The following is a 20,302-nucleotide window of genomic DNA, read 5'->3' as shown; positions in this document are numbered from 1 at the left end:
AGCAGCCCCGCAGGGGAACAACCACCATGTAGCTGAATGACCATACAGGAGTTTTAGAGCTAACTTGCTCGGTGGCACACTTCCTGACAGGGGCTCCTGCACAAAGCCACACTGGACCTCCGAGAACTCCAAGGTACTGTTGGAAGGCCTCCTCGTCCCTTCCCCTCTCGTGTTTGGTCCTTATCAGCTTGGTGCCTCCTGCCACAGCGGGTGACAGGTCCACTCAGCAGCGAACCGCCATGGAAGGTGGTAGACGTAGAGCCCGGCCTGCCAGGGTCTGCCGAGCCACAGTGGTGAGGGCTGTGGAATTTGGCCCAGGCAGCATACCCTGGCCCCAGCCTCCCTGGAACAAGTCTGTGCCTCTGAGAAGCCAGCTGTATGGATTCAGAGGTCAGATGGAGGAAAAGACCTCAGTTGCTCCCTTGGCTTTTCTTGATCCCTTGGTAGGTGGAGAGGCCTGCAAAGGACCGTAACGATGATGCCTCTGGCCCTTCCTTCAGCAGGCCCTTCACAGCACTACACGCCAGGGCCCCACCCAACACAGTGAGTATCCCGAAGGGAGTCAAGCCATGGAGTCCAGGGGCCCTCCCGTGCTTCTCAGGCTAAATTCCCTTTTAAAAATCCCAGACTCGGGCGATTAGAAATGATGTTTTCAGTACTTTATTAAACGAATTGGCAAAAGAACAAGTTATCTGGTAATATCACCACCCCTCCCCCATTTAATGTCCAGCACATGCCTGCCGTGATGGTCCGTGTAACATGCTCTGCTAGCCGGGTTCTCAGCAACTCCCTCAGCCTTCAGTCGGGTTCAGTCATCCTCACAACTACTCCGGGGCAGGGAGAGATCTCTCTTCCTCAGGAGGGCAAGAGACAGGGACAAAAGCTTCTGTTTGGACCCCAGGGCCGCAAAGGCAAGCCAGGCCTTATTCCTTTTCGAGGAAGGGCACAGGTTCTTCCTCCTGGCGCAGAGCACTTAAGCCCACACTTAGCAGCCTTCCTGAGGAAGTCAGCCCAGCATGAGGAAGCCCTGAGTGGAAACTCCGCAGTATGAAGACCCCACCCTTTCTCTTAGACCTGCTAAGAGGGCACCCTGTGATCTCCGTCAACAGACACTGAGACCCAAGGACTAAAACAGAAGCCCACGAGGAGCCTTTGCTTTGGCAAAACCTTGGAAGCGCCAAATCCCGACGCTGCGCATATCTCAGTCTCTACAGCTGTGAAGTGGGCAGACCGTCAACCTGTCGGGAGGTACTAAGGAGGAAGAGAATGTTCCAGGTAAAACACTTGTTTGTTGAGCACCTTTTCTGCAAGAAGCGTGGCACTGACTCTCTACTGTGTCCTCAACTCTTCCATGAAGACAGCATGACTGACTCACTTCCCTGGTGCTGAGGGCCAGTTGTGAGCTCAGCCTTATTCCTCTCGTGTCCGATAAAAATGATCCTGCATATGCATTACATCTCTTCCTAGTGCATTTAGTCACTAAAACGGCTCACCAGGCGCACTCAGGCCCTGCGCAATTGTAACAGCTATGCGGGGCGGCTCCTCTGTTCATCAGGGCAGCGGGCTCCTCCTTGGGCTCAGACCCCTGCCTCTCAGAAGCAGATGATCCGCTTCTCATCTTCAAAGACTTTGGCCTCCTCCGGCTTTATCAAGTTTCCATTTAGGCTGTCAGAGAAAAACAAAGAACACAAGTAAAATGTTAGGAACTTGTGGGAGCCTTGCCAGTGTGTGTTCCTAACACAATCCTGTTCCTCACATGGCCCTGAAGTTAAGAGACGTACTCTATTCAGACACTTGTGTGATAATATTACTCCTTTTCGCTATCGTCACTCTCTGAACTGGCTCTCACTAAGGTCACCGGTAGCCTCTATAAACTTGAACTTAATGACATCTCTCAGGCCTGGTCTGTCTTGTCCTTCACAGGCGTTTGGCTGTCCTGCCCTCTGCCTCCTTGAAACACCAAACTCGCTTGGCTTGCTCTTAGGCTCTCTGGTTTTCTCCTGTGTCTGTCACTCCGTCTCAGTCCCCCCCCCCCCCCCCCCCCGTTCTCCTGCCTGTGGCCGCTAAGTACTGGATTTCCTTTAGGCTGGGGGAAGGGCCTATCACACCCCCAGGCGACCTCGTCCCTACGTCAGTGGACTTGCAGCCCAGACCTCTCCTGTGTGGCTCTGCCTACTCAGCATCTTCACCTGGACGCCTCCCGGGCCCCTCAAGGTGGCCACGCCGGCCCAGGGCCCGTAACTCCGTGTCAGGCCACTCTTCATCCAGCTGTGTAAGTCAGTGACCTGGGGATCAGCCTTGACCCCTTCCTCCTCATCTTCATATTCTGTCTATCCCAGAGTTCTATCTTACTCTCGAAACATCTCCAGCATACCTCCCTGGAACCCCTCCATATCTGTACCACCACCATCGTGGTACTGAGTACCATCATCTCTTCTCTGGATCACTGCAGTGCCCTCCTGACTGGTCCCTTTACATGTACCCATGTGACCTCTTCAAATCCATTTTCCTGGAGGAGCCAGAGTGGTCTTTTTATAATGCAACGCTGATCATATCCCCCTTTGCTTCAAATCCCTCCATGACTTTCCGTTGCTTTTAGGATAAAGACCAGAATACGTAACACTACCCACAGATCTCTTATAGTCTAGTATGCCCCAATTCCTCTGCCCCCCGTTGCCCCTTCTCTACTGTCTGAACCCCAGGGCACATCAATATCTTGCTGTTCTTCAAGGATACCATGCTCCTCCTTCCTGCCTCAGAGCCTTTGCATATGCTGTTCCCTCTACCTGGAATACTTTCCTATTCATTCTTCATGGCTTAGCTTAATGCCACTTCCTGAGGGAAAAGTTCCATGAAACCTCGTCTGTATTAGGTTCCCTTCTTAGCTCTCTCCTTTACAGCTCTCACAGTGAATTGCTTGAGTGATTTTTTTCTTTACTGGGTGTCCCCCTCACTAGGTGGTAAACCCACGAATGAGGGCAGGTCCCTTTTGGTCACCACTGGATGGTGCCAGCACCGTGCCTGGCACTGAGGCACTTTGTTATTCAGCAAATGAAAACGCAGCGCTAAGCCCCGGGGACACAGCAGTGACTGTTTTTTGTTTGTTTGTTTTGTTTTTTAAAAGAAACAACCCACAGGCTTCAAATGGCCTCACTGAGGTTAAAGCCCCAGGTCAGTAAACCAGAACTTAATACCTAATCGAACTGCAGTTTCACCTCCCCAGGAATACAGCCTTTAGCCAGGCAACCTGACCAGGAAATTTCCCGAGTCCCCTTCTGCTCCTTAGGAGGGCAACCTGGCCTACACAATGCATTCCTGGCTAGTAAATGATGCCTTTTTTTTTTTTCCTAAAGATTTTATTTATTTATTTGAGAGAGAGAGAATGAGAGAGAGCACATGAGAGGGGGGAGGGTCAGAGGGAGAAGCAGACTCCCCACCGAGCAGGGAGCCCGATGCGGGACTTGATCCCGGGACTCCAGGATCATGACCTGAGCCAAAGGCAGTCGCCCAACCAACTGAGCCACCCAGGCGCCCTAAATGATGCCTTTTTAATGCCTTTTTTTAATGCCTTCTCTGCTCTGCCTTTCAAAAACCTTTCTCTTGTTTGGCTCAGCAGAGCTCCTCTCTACTTGGTAGACGGTATGCCGCCTGATTCGTGAATTGTTGAATAAAGCCACCCAGACCTTCCAATTTATGTGGTTGAATTTTGTTTCACAGACTTGGTGGCGGCACTGGGATCTACAGCGAGCTTCTGATGGCCCATGGGGACAGGGAGAATCACTGGCACGGGGGACCCCCCTGCGAGCCCTTCTACGTTCCCCTTTCTCGACATTGCCTGGGTGCCGCCAGTGAGTGCTCTCAGTTTCTGCTCCCCTCTTTGCCTTCGAGCTACCGACCTAACTGGCTTTCCAGTCCAGGTCAGCATAGATTGGTGGGGGCTCTCATGGAGCGCCAGTGCTTAGCCCTGGGTTCAGCCCGCCAGTCCACACTGGAATCCCTTCCGGGCTCCCACCTGCAATCCCCATTTACTGGGCTTTGCTGCTTGAATCCTTTCCCATTTCCAGTACACAGTCCCCACGCTGGAGGCCACTGGGTCAGTCCACACAGGGAATTGCCCATGCTGGGCACGGCCTACTCTCGGCCACTCCACGGCAACACCTTGTGGTTACTGCTGGTGTGTTAAGGTACATGTTTGTCTTGTTTCGTGTAAACAAAGGCTTAGCTAACAGGATCCTTAAATTCTGAAGAGTCAAACATGCCACCTTCCAGCACACCTGCTCATTTTAGGTCTAAAAACCATGGTGCCGGGAGCTGTGAATTTCTACAGAAATGGCAAAACTCTGCTAAAAACAGCCTAGCAGTATATTGGCCACAAAGGGGAACGTTCCCATTAGAGAAGGTCATTTAAGAAGTGCATTGGAAAGCGCAAGCTCCCAAACCGAATGGGATGCCTGTTTACATTGGCAAGCAGAAGCTCCCAAAGGTTTCAAAATTCCGAAATAGTTTCATTAAAAGATTAATAAAGATTTAGCAAAAGGCTCACGAAAATTAAAGGTGTAAGAGGGACCTAAAGCAAAACAGAAGGAACTCTTGCTGTCCCCCTCTGTCCTCTGAGCACTCATTCTGCTAATCCTCGGTCTGCATTGCCTTTCCCCGCTCTGAAAATGCCACCAGAAACAAAACTGGCAAGGTATTGGCCATACATGGCCCCTCTCAGAGTTAATGAAACTGAGAAATTTTTTGGTAAACTGCCACAGCCAAGGGGTTGGCGGGGGGGCGGCGCCTGGGTGGCTCAGACAGTTAAGCATCTGCCTTAGGCTCAGGTCATGATCTGGGATGGGGGTCGGGGGTGGGGGGTCCTGGGATCGTGCTCTGCATTGAGCTCCCTGCTCAGCGAGGAGCCTGTTTGTCCCTCTTCCTCTGCTGCTCCCACCGTTGGTGCTCATTCTCTCTTTTTCTCTCTCTCTCACTTGCGCTCCCTCTCTCTCAAATATCTTAAAAAAATAAATAGCTAAGGGGAACCTCCTGCAGATAGCAGAGCCCACACAGGGGACCCTGGAAAAACTGGCAGAAGCCAGTGAAGGGTGAAAATGCTTACCAGAATCACTTCTTCTGAAGGTGCCCGCTGCAGTGCCCATGGAGAGGGGAAAAGAAAACTGCACGTCACCCTTTCCTTCCCGAATCTAAACTCATTGTTCACTGATGCCCTCCCTCCCAGGGGCAGCTGTCACCCTCTTCCTTGTCTCATTTTGCATAACCAGGCTTGGCTTTCTGCCTGCCTGGGACGTGCAGGTTGTTGCTTCTTTCTTTTGGCTGTCTTTGGGAGTGACTCTGGATTTCGGGAAGATATATCCTTCGCGGCCTCTTTGGGAACCTGTCTTAACACCCAAGGGGGGTTATTCAGTACTGCCAGAAATATCTGAAATTCAAATATGTACCCAGAGGGAAAGAAAATGAATGAGGATAATGTAGTTGGGATAGGCGGCCGACCTATGATGTCATTTAAGTTACAGCCCAATTCTTCGAGAAATTGAGAGCAACTGTCCTTATCTTTTTTTTTCCCCTCAAAATAAAAGTCCACTCCAGGCACAATTCAAAATTCACCTATTCCTTTACACCTATTCCAAAACTTCCCTCATTTATCTCAAAGGCTCGTAAATTACTGGTCTTGGGAAACCCAAGTCCTTCTTGCAGGAACTTACATTCTTTCTCTGTCCCTTGAAGTTATACATCTATCAAACACAACCTATCAATGACCTGAGACAGAAAGAAAGAAAGAGGCCTTTTTAAAGTACAAACTGCTAAAAAGGGCTCTTGTGCCCAAACTCTACAGCCTCCTTAAGCTTGATTCCAGGGACAAATAAATCTTAAAAAAAAAAATCTTCTCCACAAATATTAGTAACTATAGAGTCTTTGCCTCTGTATTTTTTTTTAAAGATTTTATTTGTTTGTTTGTTTGTTTGTTTGAAGGAGAGAGAGAACACAGAGGAAGAGGGAGACGCAGGCTCCCTGCCAAGCAGAGAACCCAAACCAGGACTCTGGGATCATGATCTGAGCCGAAGGCAGACTCCCAATCGAGCCATCCAGGTGCTCCTGCCTCTGTGTGTTTGTATGTATGTCATAAATGTGAGATATTGTTTCTGGATGGTATTACTAAAATCAGTTTGTAAAAGAGCGGATCGTGGAAACAAAGCCTTAGCTAATAGGATCCTTAAGTTCTGAAGAGTCAAACATGCCACCTTCCAGCACACCTGCTCATTTTAGGTCTAAAAACCACAGTGCCAGAGCTGTGAATATCTACAGAAATGGTTGGTTTTGTAGGACCCAAGGGCAGGCTGCACCGAAATGTGCCACTATGGCATGCTGATGGTTTTAAAGAACACGTATTTAAGAGACAACCTGTACAAGGACGACACTCAGACCCCCCTCTGTCCCACTGAAAGCAAGAGGTAAATCTCCCATGTGAAAGGCACTCTCATTCTTAGCACCAGAGACGGGAAATTTAGAGCCAGAAAAACTGTATAAACAACACTTGTTAATTTTTACCAATATCACACCCCAAATTCTGCCTAGAATTCCTTACTAATTGGGGCTCCCAAAGTTAAGTTTTCTTCATCCTGTCAATTCCTCATGGATTTATTTATTGTCTCTGCCTAAAAAATACAAAAACTGCCTGCCTTGGTCATCTCTTTAGGTCTCAATTTCATTATTGGCCCACTGTGCACACACAATAAAACTTTGGTTTTTTCCCTCTGGTTAATCTGTCTTATGTAACTCTTAGTCCAGCTGGAAGAACTTGAAAGGTAGAGGAAGAACCTTCCCTTCCCTCCGGTTGGCGTAGCCAGTGGATACTCATTCGCAGGACAGCGGTGGATACTCATTCGCAGGACAGCGGCTCGCCCAGAGATCCTGGGACAGCTGACGCACAGCCAGCAGAAGGTAAGGTTCTGACCATGCCAGCCTCCCGGCTTCTCTGTCTGCAGGGCCTGGTGGAACCTGAGAGTGGTGACAATCCTCCTTTCTCTAAATTTAGTTAGCAGGAGAAAATACTGTAGAACTAGTTCCTTGGGCTGAACAACTTTTGGTAAAAATTTGGTAGTGTACTCTTGGGTGACTGATCATATTCTCCCAGAGGTGGTCACTGTTTTCTTTCATCTGTGTCTTTTTTTGTTGAGTGTCACCGGAAGGACTTCTCACGGGACAGAATGCAGGCTTCAGCCCTATAAGCCTGCTGTGTAGCCGGCCTCACAGACCGGTGAGGTCACAGTTCCCCTCAGAACAGGGTCTGTTTAAACGAACTCTGCTGTGGGTTAATGCGCACATGAAGTGAGGGCTGTTGCTAAAGAAACATCTTGGAAGCCCAAGCGACAAAATTGGTGGTCACGGGTCAGCAGTCAGAAGCTGTTAGATTGCTTGTCATCTCACTCAAAGATCTCCCACCCTCCCCCCGCCGTTAGGATAAGGTCATGGAAGGGGTTAGACGGACACTCAGTCCGCTGCTGGCCTCAAGAAAACATCCATGCAGTGAGGTACACAGTAAAACAGCACACAGTCCCCAACGTCAAGGCATAGCCCTTCTAGGTCTTGGTTTGGCCCCCGCAGACCCAAGGCTTAGGCAGGGCTGTTAATGTGAACATAAGAGATTTTTCCTTTTGTCTAGTTCTGTGTCCTAAGCGCTTGGCTTTGTGACCAGTGAGCGTATTTTCTCTGGTCTCCCGCACTTGGGAGGGCACACTTCACCGGGGTGCATCGTGGTGGCCAGTCCAATAGACCGGGGACCCGAGACACACAATTACAAACAGCGCTCTCCGTCCGGCCACGCCGGCTCTCAGGAAAGTGTGTCATTAGGGGCCCCAGCCCCGAAGGGAGGGGCCTCTGCTGCTTCAACCTTTCTTGCTCCTTAGCGCTAGAGAAACCTCATTCCAGAAGCACCAGCCCAATGTCACAGATGAGCAGGTCTGTGCCTAGAGGTGTCTTACATTCCAGGAGACCAGAGGCACCGTACACACCACCTCATTCTTACAGCCTGTACAACGAAGGTGGTTACTTTCTCAGACCCTTCTTGGGAGTAGGCTTTTGGATCGTGGGGGCTGCATCATCTCTGCTTTCTCTGGGGACACCTCTTAAGTCTTGGATTAAGCCCTTAAAAGGCTTATGGGTTTGAATCACTATTGAAATTAATAAGACCCAATTTGTCAATGGCCAAACTCTAGCTCCTTTAAATTGGCTATTTGAAAGAGAAAAATTATAAAGAGCTCTCAATTGTCTTATTAGTATAATGGCTAGTCTTAGGGATTCCCTTGACAAGATAAAAGAACAAAAATTAGACTTAAGACAGATGAATGTCCCATGAAAATTCCCCTTCTTAAAATCTAGCCCAACCTCTAGGTTCACAGTATATAGACTACTCTTATAAATGCTAGAAGCCAAAAAGTGAGTTTAACAGAAGCACCTAGGACAAACAGGAGGGTTTGGTTTACTGTAATCAACCTCTGTCAGCGTCATTTTTTTTTTTTTAAGATTTTATTTATTTGAAAGAGAGAGAGAGGAGAGACAGAGAGTACAAGCGGGAAGGAGAGGGAGAAGCAGACTCCCTGCAGAGCAAGGAGCCCGATACGGGGCTCGATTTCAGGGCCCTGGGATCATGACCTGGCAGGTGCTTAACGGACCGAGCTACCCAGGCGCCCCAGCCTCAGACCTTTTTATATGCTCACCTTTGTCAGGTGTATCCTAGATCCTGCCCCCTACTGCAAAAAATCCATGTCCCCCAAACAGCAGCAAATCTTTATAAAGCCCTTTTTCCTCCATTTTCAGAAGATCCTACCAAACTTAGAGAAATATTAAAAAGATTTGACTATTCACAACCTCCCCTTCACAGAAGAAAGAGATGACCAATAAAATTTCCCCTAGGCCCTCCTAGAAATGATCAGAGGAAGGCTGATGCTGAGGGGCTAATAGAAGTCCTGGCTGAACTGTGTAACCATGAAGGCTTTTGTTAAAATGCTTTATCCAGACTGTACAAAAGCATAAAATTCCGCTTGATATAAAGAAGCAAATTTAGTTAAAGAGGTAGGCCAGTCCCTTGATATTCAGGCTGGAATCCAGTTCTTTGGGGGGATTAAAAACAACTGTCTTTGTCTTCCAAATCTCTATAAAACCAGAAATGCAACTCTAGAAATATGTCAAAAACCACCTATCTTTACCAACCTCTTCCATTCCTCTCAAAATATTTGTGGATATTATCAAAGGTCAGGATATTGGAACAAAATTGCCCTGTACTTAAGGGGAAAAAAGGTAATTCCGCCCCCCCCCCCGAGCAATCAAGCATTTTATTTAATTATAACAAGGAAGCACTCAATTATTCTCTCCTTAAATGCCATATTTAGGCAGAAATAATATTTAGGCCTATATTGAAAATACTGCCCTGATAGGTTCCAGAACATTATTCACCATCCAGGACCCAAGCTGTTGAGATTTAAAATCATGTTTGGCAATGTACCACAGGACGCTAAATAAACAAGTCTTCACCCACATTACTTTGAATTTCTTAATATCTTGTCCTGTGTTCCATTGCCCATCGGAACAACTGAGCTTCCTAGAAGCATTTGACCAATAGCTAGATGTGTGCCCAAGAATCCAGCACCCTCCAGGTTTTCAAAAGTGAAGAGGTTACCTGTGAAAGTCAGAATCGGCTCCCCATTAAAAGGGTACAGCTTTGCCAATAAACAAGAATATGCTCTTCCATGGCTAGGAAGGAAGACTGCCACAGCTGACCAGTTTAGAAAAGGTCAATTTTAAGTCACAATTACCCCAAAACTCTTAAAGTTTTTTGCATTCTTTCTGTCCCTTTAAATCATAAATCTTATCACGTCTTTGAAATGTGAACACAGCCCACAATTACCTGAGGCTGAAGGAAAAATGAGAGGGGAAGAGGCCTTTTTAAAATACAAACCAGTAACAGGGCTCTCATGCCCACTTGAGCACCTCTGATAACAGGCAGATAAGCTCCAAATCTCCACCTTGGACAAAACTTCGATACTTTCTCTGTACATTTTCTACCCCATCTTCTGTAGGACCTAGGTAGGAGCCATTCTTTGAAATGCAAACTTGAGAGGGAAGTTTTTCATTAGAAAAAGGGAGAGAGGGAAGTATTTGGAAATTGGGCCTATAATCGCTCTACAAACGCAAGTAGAACCAAAAGCTAGAAGATTTTGTTTGCCTCTGGTCTGTGTATTTGTATGTGTGTCCATGTATGTTGTAAATGTGAGATATTTTCTGTATTTTTGGGTGGTATGGCTAAAATTGTAACAGACTTCTAATTAGTTTATCTGAAGGCATGCGCTGGTAAGAATCGGGCATTCTAAAACTCAGAAAGCTTGTGGTGCGCCTGGGTGGCTCAGTCGGTTAAGTGTCCAACTCTTGATTTCAGCTCAGGTCATGATCTAGGGGTCATGACCTCAGGGTTGTGAGAGGGAGCTCTGTGTTGGGCTCCGTGCTCACAGGGGAGTCTGCTTGAGATTCTCTCTTTTCCTCTGTCCCTGCCAACCTCCACCCCTAGTTCTCTCTAAAATAAATAAATAAGTCTTTAAAACTGAGAAAGCTAAAAACTAACCCAAATGTTTAAGTTCACATGATCTGGGAAAATATTTGGTATTAAAGCTAATTTAAGATTATTGGTTTAATTAAAATAGACCTGTCTTTAGAGTTATCAGCATTAAATATAAAACTTGTATTCTGCCTGTGTTTACTGAAAGTCAAATGAGTTTCATGTTCTCTCTGTTGCAAAATCTGTCAGAAAAAACCCCCAGAATAATGGTTGAGTCTAATGCCTCATGAAGTTTTATGGGTAGTCCAAATATAATAAGAGCAAGTATATTAAATAGATGTAAATAAGATAAAAAGGTTTCTAGGTAAATTTTTTTTTAAAGATTTTATTTATTTGAGAGAGTGAGCACAAGTTGGGGGGAGAGGCAGAGGGAGAAGCAGACTCCCCGCTGAGCAGGGAGCCCCACATGGGGCTCCATCCCAGAACCCTGAGATCATGACCTGGGTCAAAAGCAGATGCTTAGCCGACTGAGCCACCCAGGCTAGGTAAACTTTTAAATAGCTTCCAAAATCTTTTTGATGGTAACGCAAAACTTTAAAAAGTTTTGCTAAATTAAATGGATAATTAAATTCATTGAGTATCTAGGGGCACCTAGATGGCTCAGTCAGTTAGGTGTCTGCCTTTGGCTCAGGTCATGATCTCAGGGTCCTGGGATGGAGGCCCACGTTGGGCTCCCTGCTCAGTAGGGAGTCTGCTTCTCCCTCTCCCCGTTGCCCCACTGGTGCTTTCTCTCTCTCAAATAAAATCTTAAAAAAAAAAAAATTCATTGAGTATCTAGATCATTTCCCAGTAAGAAAAAGTAATACAACATTAAGTATTAATATAGGTTCACCTACTTTTAGTTTCTCTGTATAAAACAAATTTGGTTCTGTTTTATGCTGTTGTACTATGAAGAAACACATGTTTCTAAATTATGAAATATATTCATAAATTTGCCAATCTAGGGGCACCTAGCTGGCTCAGTCAGTGGACCACGTGACTTGGGGTCATGAGTTCAAGTCTCACATTAGGCATACAGCTTACTTAAAAAAAAATTGCCAATCTAAAGAATTCTGGTGTAACAGTTTACAATTGCTTACTACTTAGTTTTCACTAGAAATTAAGGTTTCTAAGAGTTAAGAATTCTAATAAATGTAAATAAGGCAACTGAAAATAAGATATGTGTTTTGGGTGAGAAAAAATATGAGGAATAAAAATACATTTCTGTTGAGGAAGAAGAATATAAATTTGTCCTGAAGCAAAGTGAAAACTTAAGGCAAAATCTGGATGTAAAAAAAAATTGTAGAAGATTTATGGAAAAGAAATCTTTGGAAAGAAATTTTCTGTGTGGCTAGTACTAGGTAAGATGAAGGTAAATTTAAGTAAATGAGTTTTATCATCAAAAGTACACTGGTGGAAAATTAGAATTGTTTTCTCTCTGTTAAAAGGTCAAACTTTTCTTGAACTCCTGGTCTGCTCTTAGTAAGAAATTATAAACAAAAGTTTTTCTTTATAAAAAACAAGGATTCTGTGTTTTGCCAAAATAATTTCCTATGTTTATCAGGTCTTTGGATTACTTAAACTGAGTCTTAATATTAAAAGGACTAAATTTTGCTTACAACTATGTAACCTACTGTATTGGCCTTTATAATCTTTTATTGTCATTTTGGTTAAATGGATAGTTAACTATTGTTTTATAACAATTCGTGATCCTATTTAACCAAATGTCCAAACCTTTTGATATTTTTGACATACTTCCCAAAATCAAATTCTAAAATGAAGTCTTTCTGGCCACAATCTAACTGAAATTTTCCAGAGGGCCCATTGTACATTTCAAAGATTTTGTGAATAATTAAACTCATTAGGCTTGTTTGTTGTGTTTAATCCCATGGACAGCACTGTCAGATAAGTGCTACCAAACTTTATATTTGTGTAGATGTCAGTTATCAAAATAAGTGTTCTAAAAATTATGTGAAACTCCAAACAATCTGATATGTCCTGATATATTATTATCTTAAAGTGTTATATGTCACAGAAATAACCAAATTTCCTTGCCACTTGCATTGTAATAAACTCTAATCAGATCTTTAACCATGGCCATTTTTAAGACTTTTATCGTTTACGGGTATACTTTTTACTCAGATGCTTTTACAGAAGCCTCCTGCAAATATATTTTGTCTTAAATGAGACTCATGGAAAGACCTCTCAGTACAGATTTCTGATAACCTTCAGCTCATACAATTAAACTGGGTAAGAATTTCCAGAACTAATGGAAGAACTAAATTCAAGCAGAACCAGAAAAATATGTGACTCAATTAACTAAGGAGGATAATTTTTATAACTTTTTGGTTAAAACATTGATTTTTTAAAAATGTTTTGTTTTTCCAGATTTAAGGAAAGTTTTTATTTTAAAATACTAAAACAATTACTACACATAGGTTTATCTATGTTTGACTACTTATTACAGAGAAACTAAAAGATATTTTGATATGTTAGGGCTACTTTGAGAAATTGAAAAAGGCATATACTTAAGAGTTAAGAATTCTCATAAAGGGGCACCAGGCTGGCTCAGCTGAAAGAGCATGCAACTCTTAATTTGGGGGTCATGAGTTGGAGCCCCATGGTGCATTTAGAGATTACTTAAATAAAGCTTTTTTAAAAATTCTAATGTAATTAAGGCTACTGGAAATAAGAGAGACAACTCTGTATGTAAGGAAAGAAAGATATGTGTTTTTGGTAAGAAAAAATACGCAAAACAGAAATACATCTTTGATGGAAAAGAAGGTAATTTTGTCCTAAAGTGAGACTGGTTATTTAACAAGGGAAAGCTTAGGACAAAATCTGAATGTAAAAAAGGAAAGTTCTAGAAGGTTTGTGGAAAGAAATCTTTGGAAAGCAATTTTAATATGTGACCAGGTGACTTTTGTGCAAGGCAGCAGCAACAGAATCTATAAAGATGTGGATTAACTCCATTCTCTTTCTGCAGAAAATGGCCCCTCAGTGCCAGACGTTTGCCATCCTGACGTCCTTATAACGTGGCAAAGGTCTGCTCCAGAATCAGAGAAATTAAACTAAAACGGTTGGGCTATGGGAAACCCAGGATGGCCACTTGATTCTTCCTCGCTCCCTAACAAACCCTGTTTTTGGTTTTTGCCGTCCTGCGCCCATCAAAGTACATTCAAGATGACTCAAATTATAAAAAGACATTAGTGGGGAAAGGTCTATAAAATTACAAAAACAGTCGTTTAGCAGTGTCTGACTGGTCGGGTCCACAATCCTGAAAAAACCGTTTTTGTCCCCAGAGGCCTCAGACCTCCCGCTCTGGACCCTTTGAACACCAGTAGCTGCGCCGCATTCAACTGCCTCTTGGTCCAGGTGCCCAATAGTCGTGTTATTGCACGTGTGTTTTCTGGAAGGGTTGAAGCCTTTCCGTCCCCCAAGACTGTTGTCCTCACAGTAGGAAATAAAAAAACTATTAAAAGTGTTTCCCACTTGGGGTATACCTTGTGTAATCTCCAGTGATCGAGGCACCCTCTTCACCTAACGAGAACCTTGCAGATTTCCTGAAACTCTATCCGTGTACAACCTTGTTGTTTCATGCCAGTGTGACCAGCCACTGTGAGTCTTTTGTGTCTCGTGCTCCAGCCTGTTATGAACAGCCTCAAAAAACCATCTGGGATCCCAGTTCAAAGGGTCCTGTTAGGCACAGTCTAGAGCCTGGTGATGATTAGAGATTCTGGAAACATCACCAGAGAAAAACAGCTCTCGGGACCTTCGGGAATGCTCCTGACCACTGACACCGCTGTGCAACTAGAAGGCACTGAGCCTTGAGTCCCCATCACACAACTGAAGAAAGCTCCACTGGAGCCCTGGTCCTGGACAATCACCCTGACCAGGGAGATAAACACTGGCCACCCAAGTAGACTGCCTCCACTCACGACGCCAGATCAAGACTTCACACCGGAACTGAACAGGACACCATTTGCCCTCTTTTCCTTCCCCTCCCTCTGGCATTGGCTTGGCGAGATAACACCCTTATCTTTCCCTCCCAGGCCACCGCTCAGGGGGCAACTTCTGGAATTCAGAGCCACCTTTTATTTCAGGCTAGGAGAAAATCACACTTTTACCATGGGTCGAGTCCTGTGAATTTACATCGTGAGTTCGAAGGGAACTACCAGGAGGCTTTTGTGATTCATGACTCTCCTTTTGGCAGATCCCTACTTCCAGGGATAAATATAATGAGGCTCTAATCAGGAACTTCTCCTTAATTCTTGAAATGTTTGCCAAATTGCCACTAAAGCAAGAACTGCCCAACAACGATCCCTGGACTCTCTGGCCAAAGTTGTTCTCCATAACAGAACAGCCGTTGATTGTCTTTCAGCCGAGCACGGAGGTGCCTGCTGGAGCCAATCCCACCTGCTCCACCTGGATTCACCGTTCTGGGAAATTTGAAACTCGATTACATCAAATCACAAAGTAAGCCACTTGCCTTAAAAAGAGGACTCCTTCCATGGGGTCTTTGATTTATTTGATTTTGATTGGATTGGAGAGCATAGCTTCAAAGTACCCTGCAAACACTGGGAATTACCATAATCATAATAATCTCCCTGGTGCATTATATTCTCTCAAAAATTTTAAAGGCATGTTTGCAGTCACTTAACCACCAAGCACATGGTCCCCTCAGACTGGACCAGCAACAAGGTACAGAGAGGACCACTGACTTAAAGGAACATAAACCTGAAGTCATAACCTGTGAGTCTCGCAGAGAGAAAGCCAAAACATCAGGACCTGAGAATGCCGAAGATCAGCAGAGGCTCTGAGAACTACAGAGCAGTAGCTGAGAGGAATGAATGAAACCTTTAATCAGTCAACGTAGAATCTCCTCGGCGATACTTGGCAATTTCCTGAGAGGCCCCTTCAGCTCCCCTTAGGAGGGCAAACTTGCCTAAACACTGCATTCCCTGCTAATAAATTCGTCTTTGTTTATGCCTCTGCTTTAAGAACCTTTCTCTCGGTCGGCTCGGCAGAGCTCCCCTGTCCTTGCTAGGTGGGATGCTGCCCAACTCCTGGATTGTTTAATAAAGCCAATTAGACCTTCCAATTTACTCAGCTGAATCTTGCTTCTTGAACACCACGACCCGGGCCCCACCCTCAAGGAGCCCGCGGTCTGCATAGACCGCCTCGCAGGACAAAGGTGGATGATAAATGCCGGACATTGTCAAGTCACGGAGCACCCGACCTCCTGTCTTTGCAGCAGAACCCACGGCGGGACTCAGGGCTGCGAGTTCTACGGGGCCAGGGGCGAGGCAGAACCAGACGTCGGTCCAGACAGCGAGTCGCTGTGCCGCCGGTGGCTGCAGGCAGAGTGGCTCCCTCAGCGCCCACTCCCCCCGGCCCTGGACTGGACTTCGCAGAGCCCAGGTCCACGGCGTCACCCACGCTGGGCAAGCTAGGGGCGGAAGTGAAGCGGCCGCCAGGCCAGCCCCTCCCCTGAGCTCTCCCTCTCGCCTTCTCTCTGAATCCGCCCCCTGCCCCCCATACACACCCGAAGTGCCGCCCTCCAGCTCCGGGCAGCACACCTGGACGCTCAAGACACCTGGCCCCGCACAAACCGTCCCTCGTAAGGACGGACGCACCTCTTCAGGCTTGACACTTAACAAGGCAGCTGTGTACCCTTACAGCTGTCCCCACCAGCCTCTGAGAAGAGCAGAGGCCAGCTGCTGCCTGCAAACTTCTGCAGCCTGGCCTACATCGGCCTCCCCCTCCGCCCGCTGTCCTGGGACCACAGAAGCGGCAGGACGTGAAGGGCTTCTGGGGAGGCGGCCACGGGCAGGAGGGGCTCGGGACGAACGCAAACTCAAGTCCCACGAGCTCTCACAGGCCACAGCGCCGCCGTCAGTCTTGCCAGAGGCAGGCTCTCTCCTCTAGAACAGTGTTTTCCAAGCGTTTTTCCAACCATGACCCGAATAAGAATTATATTTAACATTGTGAACCAATCTGTTCATATGCACATACCCATATCTGAAACAAGATTATAAAATCACACTTCAGGGCGCCTGGGTGGCTCAGTTGGTTAGGCGACTGCCATCGGCTCGGGTCATGATCCTGGAGTCCCGGGATCGAGTCCCACATCGGGCTCCCTGCTTGGCGGGGAGTCTGCTTCTCCCTCTGACCCTCCTGCCTCTCATGCTCTCTGTCTCTCATTGTCTCTCTCGCAAATAAATAAAAATCTTAAAAAAAAAATAAAATAAAAAATAAAATAAAATCACCCTTCAGGGGCGCCTAGGTGGCTCAGTCATTAAGCGTCTGCCTTGGGCTCAGGTCATGGTCCCAGGGTCCTAGAATCGAGTCCCGGCTTCCCGCTCTCCCTCTGACCCTGCTTGCATTCCTTCTCTCACTTTGTCTCTGTCAAATAAATAAAATCTTTAAAAAAAAAAAAAAATCACACTTCATACTATGCACAGTACTTGCTGGTACTCTGCTCAAGTTCATTTTTTTTTTTTTTTAAGATTTTATTTATTTGAGAGAGAGAGTGAGAGAGAGAGAGCACAAGACGGGGGAGCGGGAGAGGGAGAAGCAGACTCCCCGCCGAGCAGGGAGCCCGATGCGGGACTCGATCCCGGGACTCCAGGATCATGACCTGAGCCGAAGGCAGTCGCTTAACCAACTGAGCCACCCAGGCGCCCTCAAGTTCATTTTTTAAATAATGCTGGTTGCAACCTGCCAAACTCATTTTGCTCCGCTGACAAATTCCAAAGGAAAGTTTAAAAAGCACTGTTCTCGGAGCCGAGGTCAAGGGGCTGTACCTCGATTTACTTTTTTTTGGCTGGGAAGTTCTCCCCAAGTCATGAAGAAATAAAGTAGTTAATGAGTAACTACCCCCTGAGCTGAGGATCTGAGTTCATAGAGCAGCCACAGTGAGAGCGTGAACTCTTCCTCCCGTCTGTGTCCTCAAGGGAGGTCTGGCTTTGCCCCCTGCCGGGTCCTCCACACGGTGGCTTTGCAGGGCTGTTTCCCGCCCGAGGTGCAGGACAAACTCCAGAGCACTGAGGAGTCTGTTCAGCCCCCAGTTCTCAGCTCCAAGAAGCCGGTATTCTTATGCAATCAGAGTCCTTTCTGTCTGGCTAACTGCCATTTCCCCAGCACCCAAACCATGGCTGCAACTGTTACTAATGAGAACGCCCCCCAAACCCCATATGGCCCTGCACATTCTACAAGCCCAGACCCAAACAGGGGCAGGGGTATGTGTCTTGTGAGGCACTAATGGGGTGGAATAGGGCTCAGTGTTATAGAAAGCAAACGATTTGGCTCCCACTAGCCTCAGAAGCCACTCCTCAAGGCAGAAACAGGAAATTGAGGAAGACCACAGGTCAGCTCAAATCAGCATGGAAGTAGCTCCTCAAGCCCAGGAAGCCCAGAAAAGGAGAAGAATGGGCCCCAAACGCCAGCTAGCACGTTCGTCTCTCAGCTCCTGTGTCCCTGAGTGCTTCACTTGCAGTGGGAATGCCTTTCCGGAGCTGTTTGCTCTGGAACTTCAGGGAAGCAGAGGAGAACAGGGGACCGGGGAGGAGAGCAGGGTCAGGCCGACTGGGCCAGATTCCAGCTGCTCTTCTTAGGTGGCACCTTGGGCAGGTTTACTTCACTGCTCTGGGCCTCAGGTTCTACATCTGTGAAATGGAAATAATACCAGCTACTTCACAAGATAATGGGAAAGATGAGGAATAAGTGCAAAGAGCTCCCCTGCACATTGTGCCTGGCACCCAGATGGCAGTGCTGAGTAAGTAAGCACTGTTACTATTATGACCAGCGGTGGACGAGTCTTACCAAATCTCCATAATGCCAGTGTTCCTCTGTAAGGCATCTGCCAGCTGGGCAATCCCCTTGGCTGTGATCTGGTTCTGGATAAGCCTGAAAGAAGAACATATCTTGTAGCAAATCCTTAATACTGGATTAACTCTGCCCTCTCCATTAGGGAGTTGTAAGGGTATGGTGGGAATGAGACAGGGCCAGGGGAAGAACGGTGTCCGCGTGACTTTTAATCTGGTGAAGACTGTCTTGAGCAGATCTACCAGAATAAAGGACATCCTTTAAAATGTTTAATTTTTTGGTATATTTTTAGAGTGAGCATAATATATCTGTGCATTCATACATAGATAATTTAATACATGAATGCATTTATGTGTGTCATTGGCATTTTTCGCTGCAGGGGTGCCCAATCAAAAATGTGGGAGGCCACCAGTCTGAACAACAAATTCTAAGAAACACCCAGAGGACAGGCCGTCTAGTGGCCTTCCAGCTGGCTGGGGAAGGCAAGGCAGTTTTTCAAGTTAAGTAGCTGCTAACTGGCTGTTCACTTCACTGGAGAAACAAAGGCTTCTAAGAATGCACCATGTCCTCTCCAACCTCTGGCAGGGGAGGGAAGAGAAAGATTCTCCTGCTGCCACTCATGGGTCCCAGTGGGAAAGCATCAATAACGGGGCCTCTAGGAGGGCACCCCATTAGGTCAGGTAGCAGTGATCCAAATGGAACAAAGGTTTCTGATATAGCCAGGGAGCCTGGACAATTTCTCAAGTGCTCTCCTGGGCACCTGGGCTTCCAACCCAACCAAGAGCTACAGACCGCACAAGGCAGTGATGTGTCTGTGCTTCGTCACAGACCCACTCCTCGCTCCTGGCTATTTGTAGAATAAGGCTACTACTGAACTTGACCCTAAGAAATCCTGGGCACTGACCCAACAAGGCAGCCCTACCAGGAAGATGAGAACTTCACCGTGGTGATTGATGAGATTATAGAAACTAAGCGAGAAGGGGCCAACCCCATGAAGAGGCAGGACAGTGTCGTGGTTCAAAGCTCCCCTCCTCCACACACACCCAACCCCCACTTCTCAGCCACAGATCCTTGAAGAAGTAAGCTCACGCTGTCTATGCCTCAGTGGCCTGATCTGTAAAATGGAGGCAAGAGAACACCCCCTCCCTGGGTGTGTGAGCTCTCAGTGGGAGGATGTGTATGAAGGAAGTCGTTCTCACAGTTTCCGCCCTGGTGCCCAGGGGCAGGGAGCTCTTGTCGCCATTGCTGCCCCAACACACGGGACCGTGCCCCAGTCTCCCAGACACATCTCCCAAAGTGGGACCCCTAGGCTCAGGGGCAGAGGTGATGACCCCCTGGGTAAGGATGACCACAACATAACTTGGACAGTTTGGCAAAAGGAGCAACGATAGAACCTGCAAGTGGAACCAGAACCATGCACCGGGTTACACTGCTGCTTCCTCATCACCTCCACTTTGCTGGGGGAGCTGCTTCCAACCAAGAGCTGGCAAGAGGCCGGGTAGTAAGAGAGCCAAAGAGTGTGGCCGGGCTCAGGCACACATGCCCCCCGGGGCCGCCTTCATGAGGGCAGTGTGGTCTGTGCACGCACGAAGCAGCCGAGACTCGCTCTCTAGGCCCGGTCTCGCTCAGAGCTCCCTGCAGGGGCTGGCCTGGCACCAAGGGCAGGAGAGAAAAGAAAGTCTACAGGCCAGAAAAACAACAACAACAAAACAGATGTAAAAGCACAGACTGGCTGTTTCACAGAAACTGACAAGGTGAGCTGAAATTCATATGGAAATACAAGGGACCCAGAAGAGCCCAAACAACCTTGAGAAAGAAGGACAAAGTTGGAAGACTCACACTTCCTGATTTCAAAACTTACTGCCTCATTAGAATAATCAGGACAGGGCA

At 46.8% G+C, this 20,302-nt stretch overlaps 1 protein-coding gene, 1 long non-coding RNA gene and 1 other non-coding gene across 11 annotated transcripts in view; 1 reads left to right on the top strand and 2 right to left on the bottom strand.

Moving 5' to 3' along the window:
• Positions 1–644: 644 nt before the first annotated feature.
• The window catches only part of NOD1 (nucleotide binding oligomerization domain containing 1), a 64,401-nt gene continuing 44,743 nt past the window's right edge, over positions 645–20,302 (bottom strand). For all 9 annotated transcript variants that reach the window (XM_045864488.2, XM_045864492.2, XM_064575099.1 and 6 more), the window contains 2 exons: positions 18,410–18,493; positions 645–1,665 (listed from right to left, as the gene is read on the bottom strand). In XM_045864488.2, coding sequence (XP_045720444.1) covers positions 1,593–1,665; positions 18,410–18,493 — 157 coding nt within the window. In that variant the 3' untranslated portion in view covers positions 645–1,592. The remainder of the gene's footprint in view (positions 1,666–18,409; positions 18,494–20,302) is intronic.
• On the top strand, positions 2,073–16,632 carry LOC129045475 (uncharacterized). The gene is made up of 4 exons (XR_008505244.2): positions 2,073–2,272; positions 5,971–6,087; positions 6,782–6,939; positions 13,572–16,632. It is a non-coding gene; the product is annotated as an uncharacterized LOC129045475 (long non-coding RNA).
• On the bottom strand, positions 9,666–9,793 carry LOC123836195 (small nucleolar RNA SNORA24). The gene has a single exon (XR_006788893.1). It is a non-coding gene; the product is annotated as a small nucleolar RNA SNORA24 (small nucleolar RNA).

Source organism: Mirounga angustirostris, unplaced genomic scaffold (assembly GCF_029215605.1).
Source record: "Mirounga angustirostris isolate CCGP_5_RB_7025 unplaced genomic scaffold, mMirAng1.0.hap1 SCAF_12, whole genome shotgun sequence".
NCBI classification, from domain to species: Eukaryota; Metazoa; Chordata; class Mammalia; order Carnivora; family Phocidae; genus Mirounga; species Mirounga angustirostris.
Note: the sequence above shows the minus strand (reverse complement) of the source record. Positions and strands in the feature narration are given on the sequence as shown.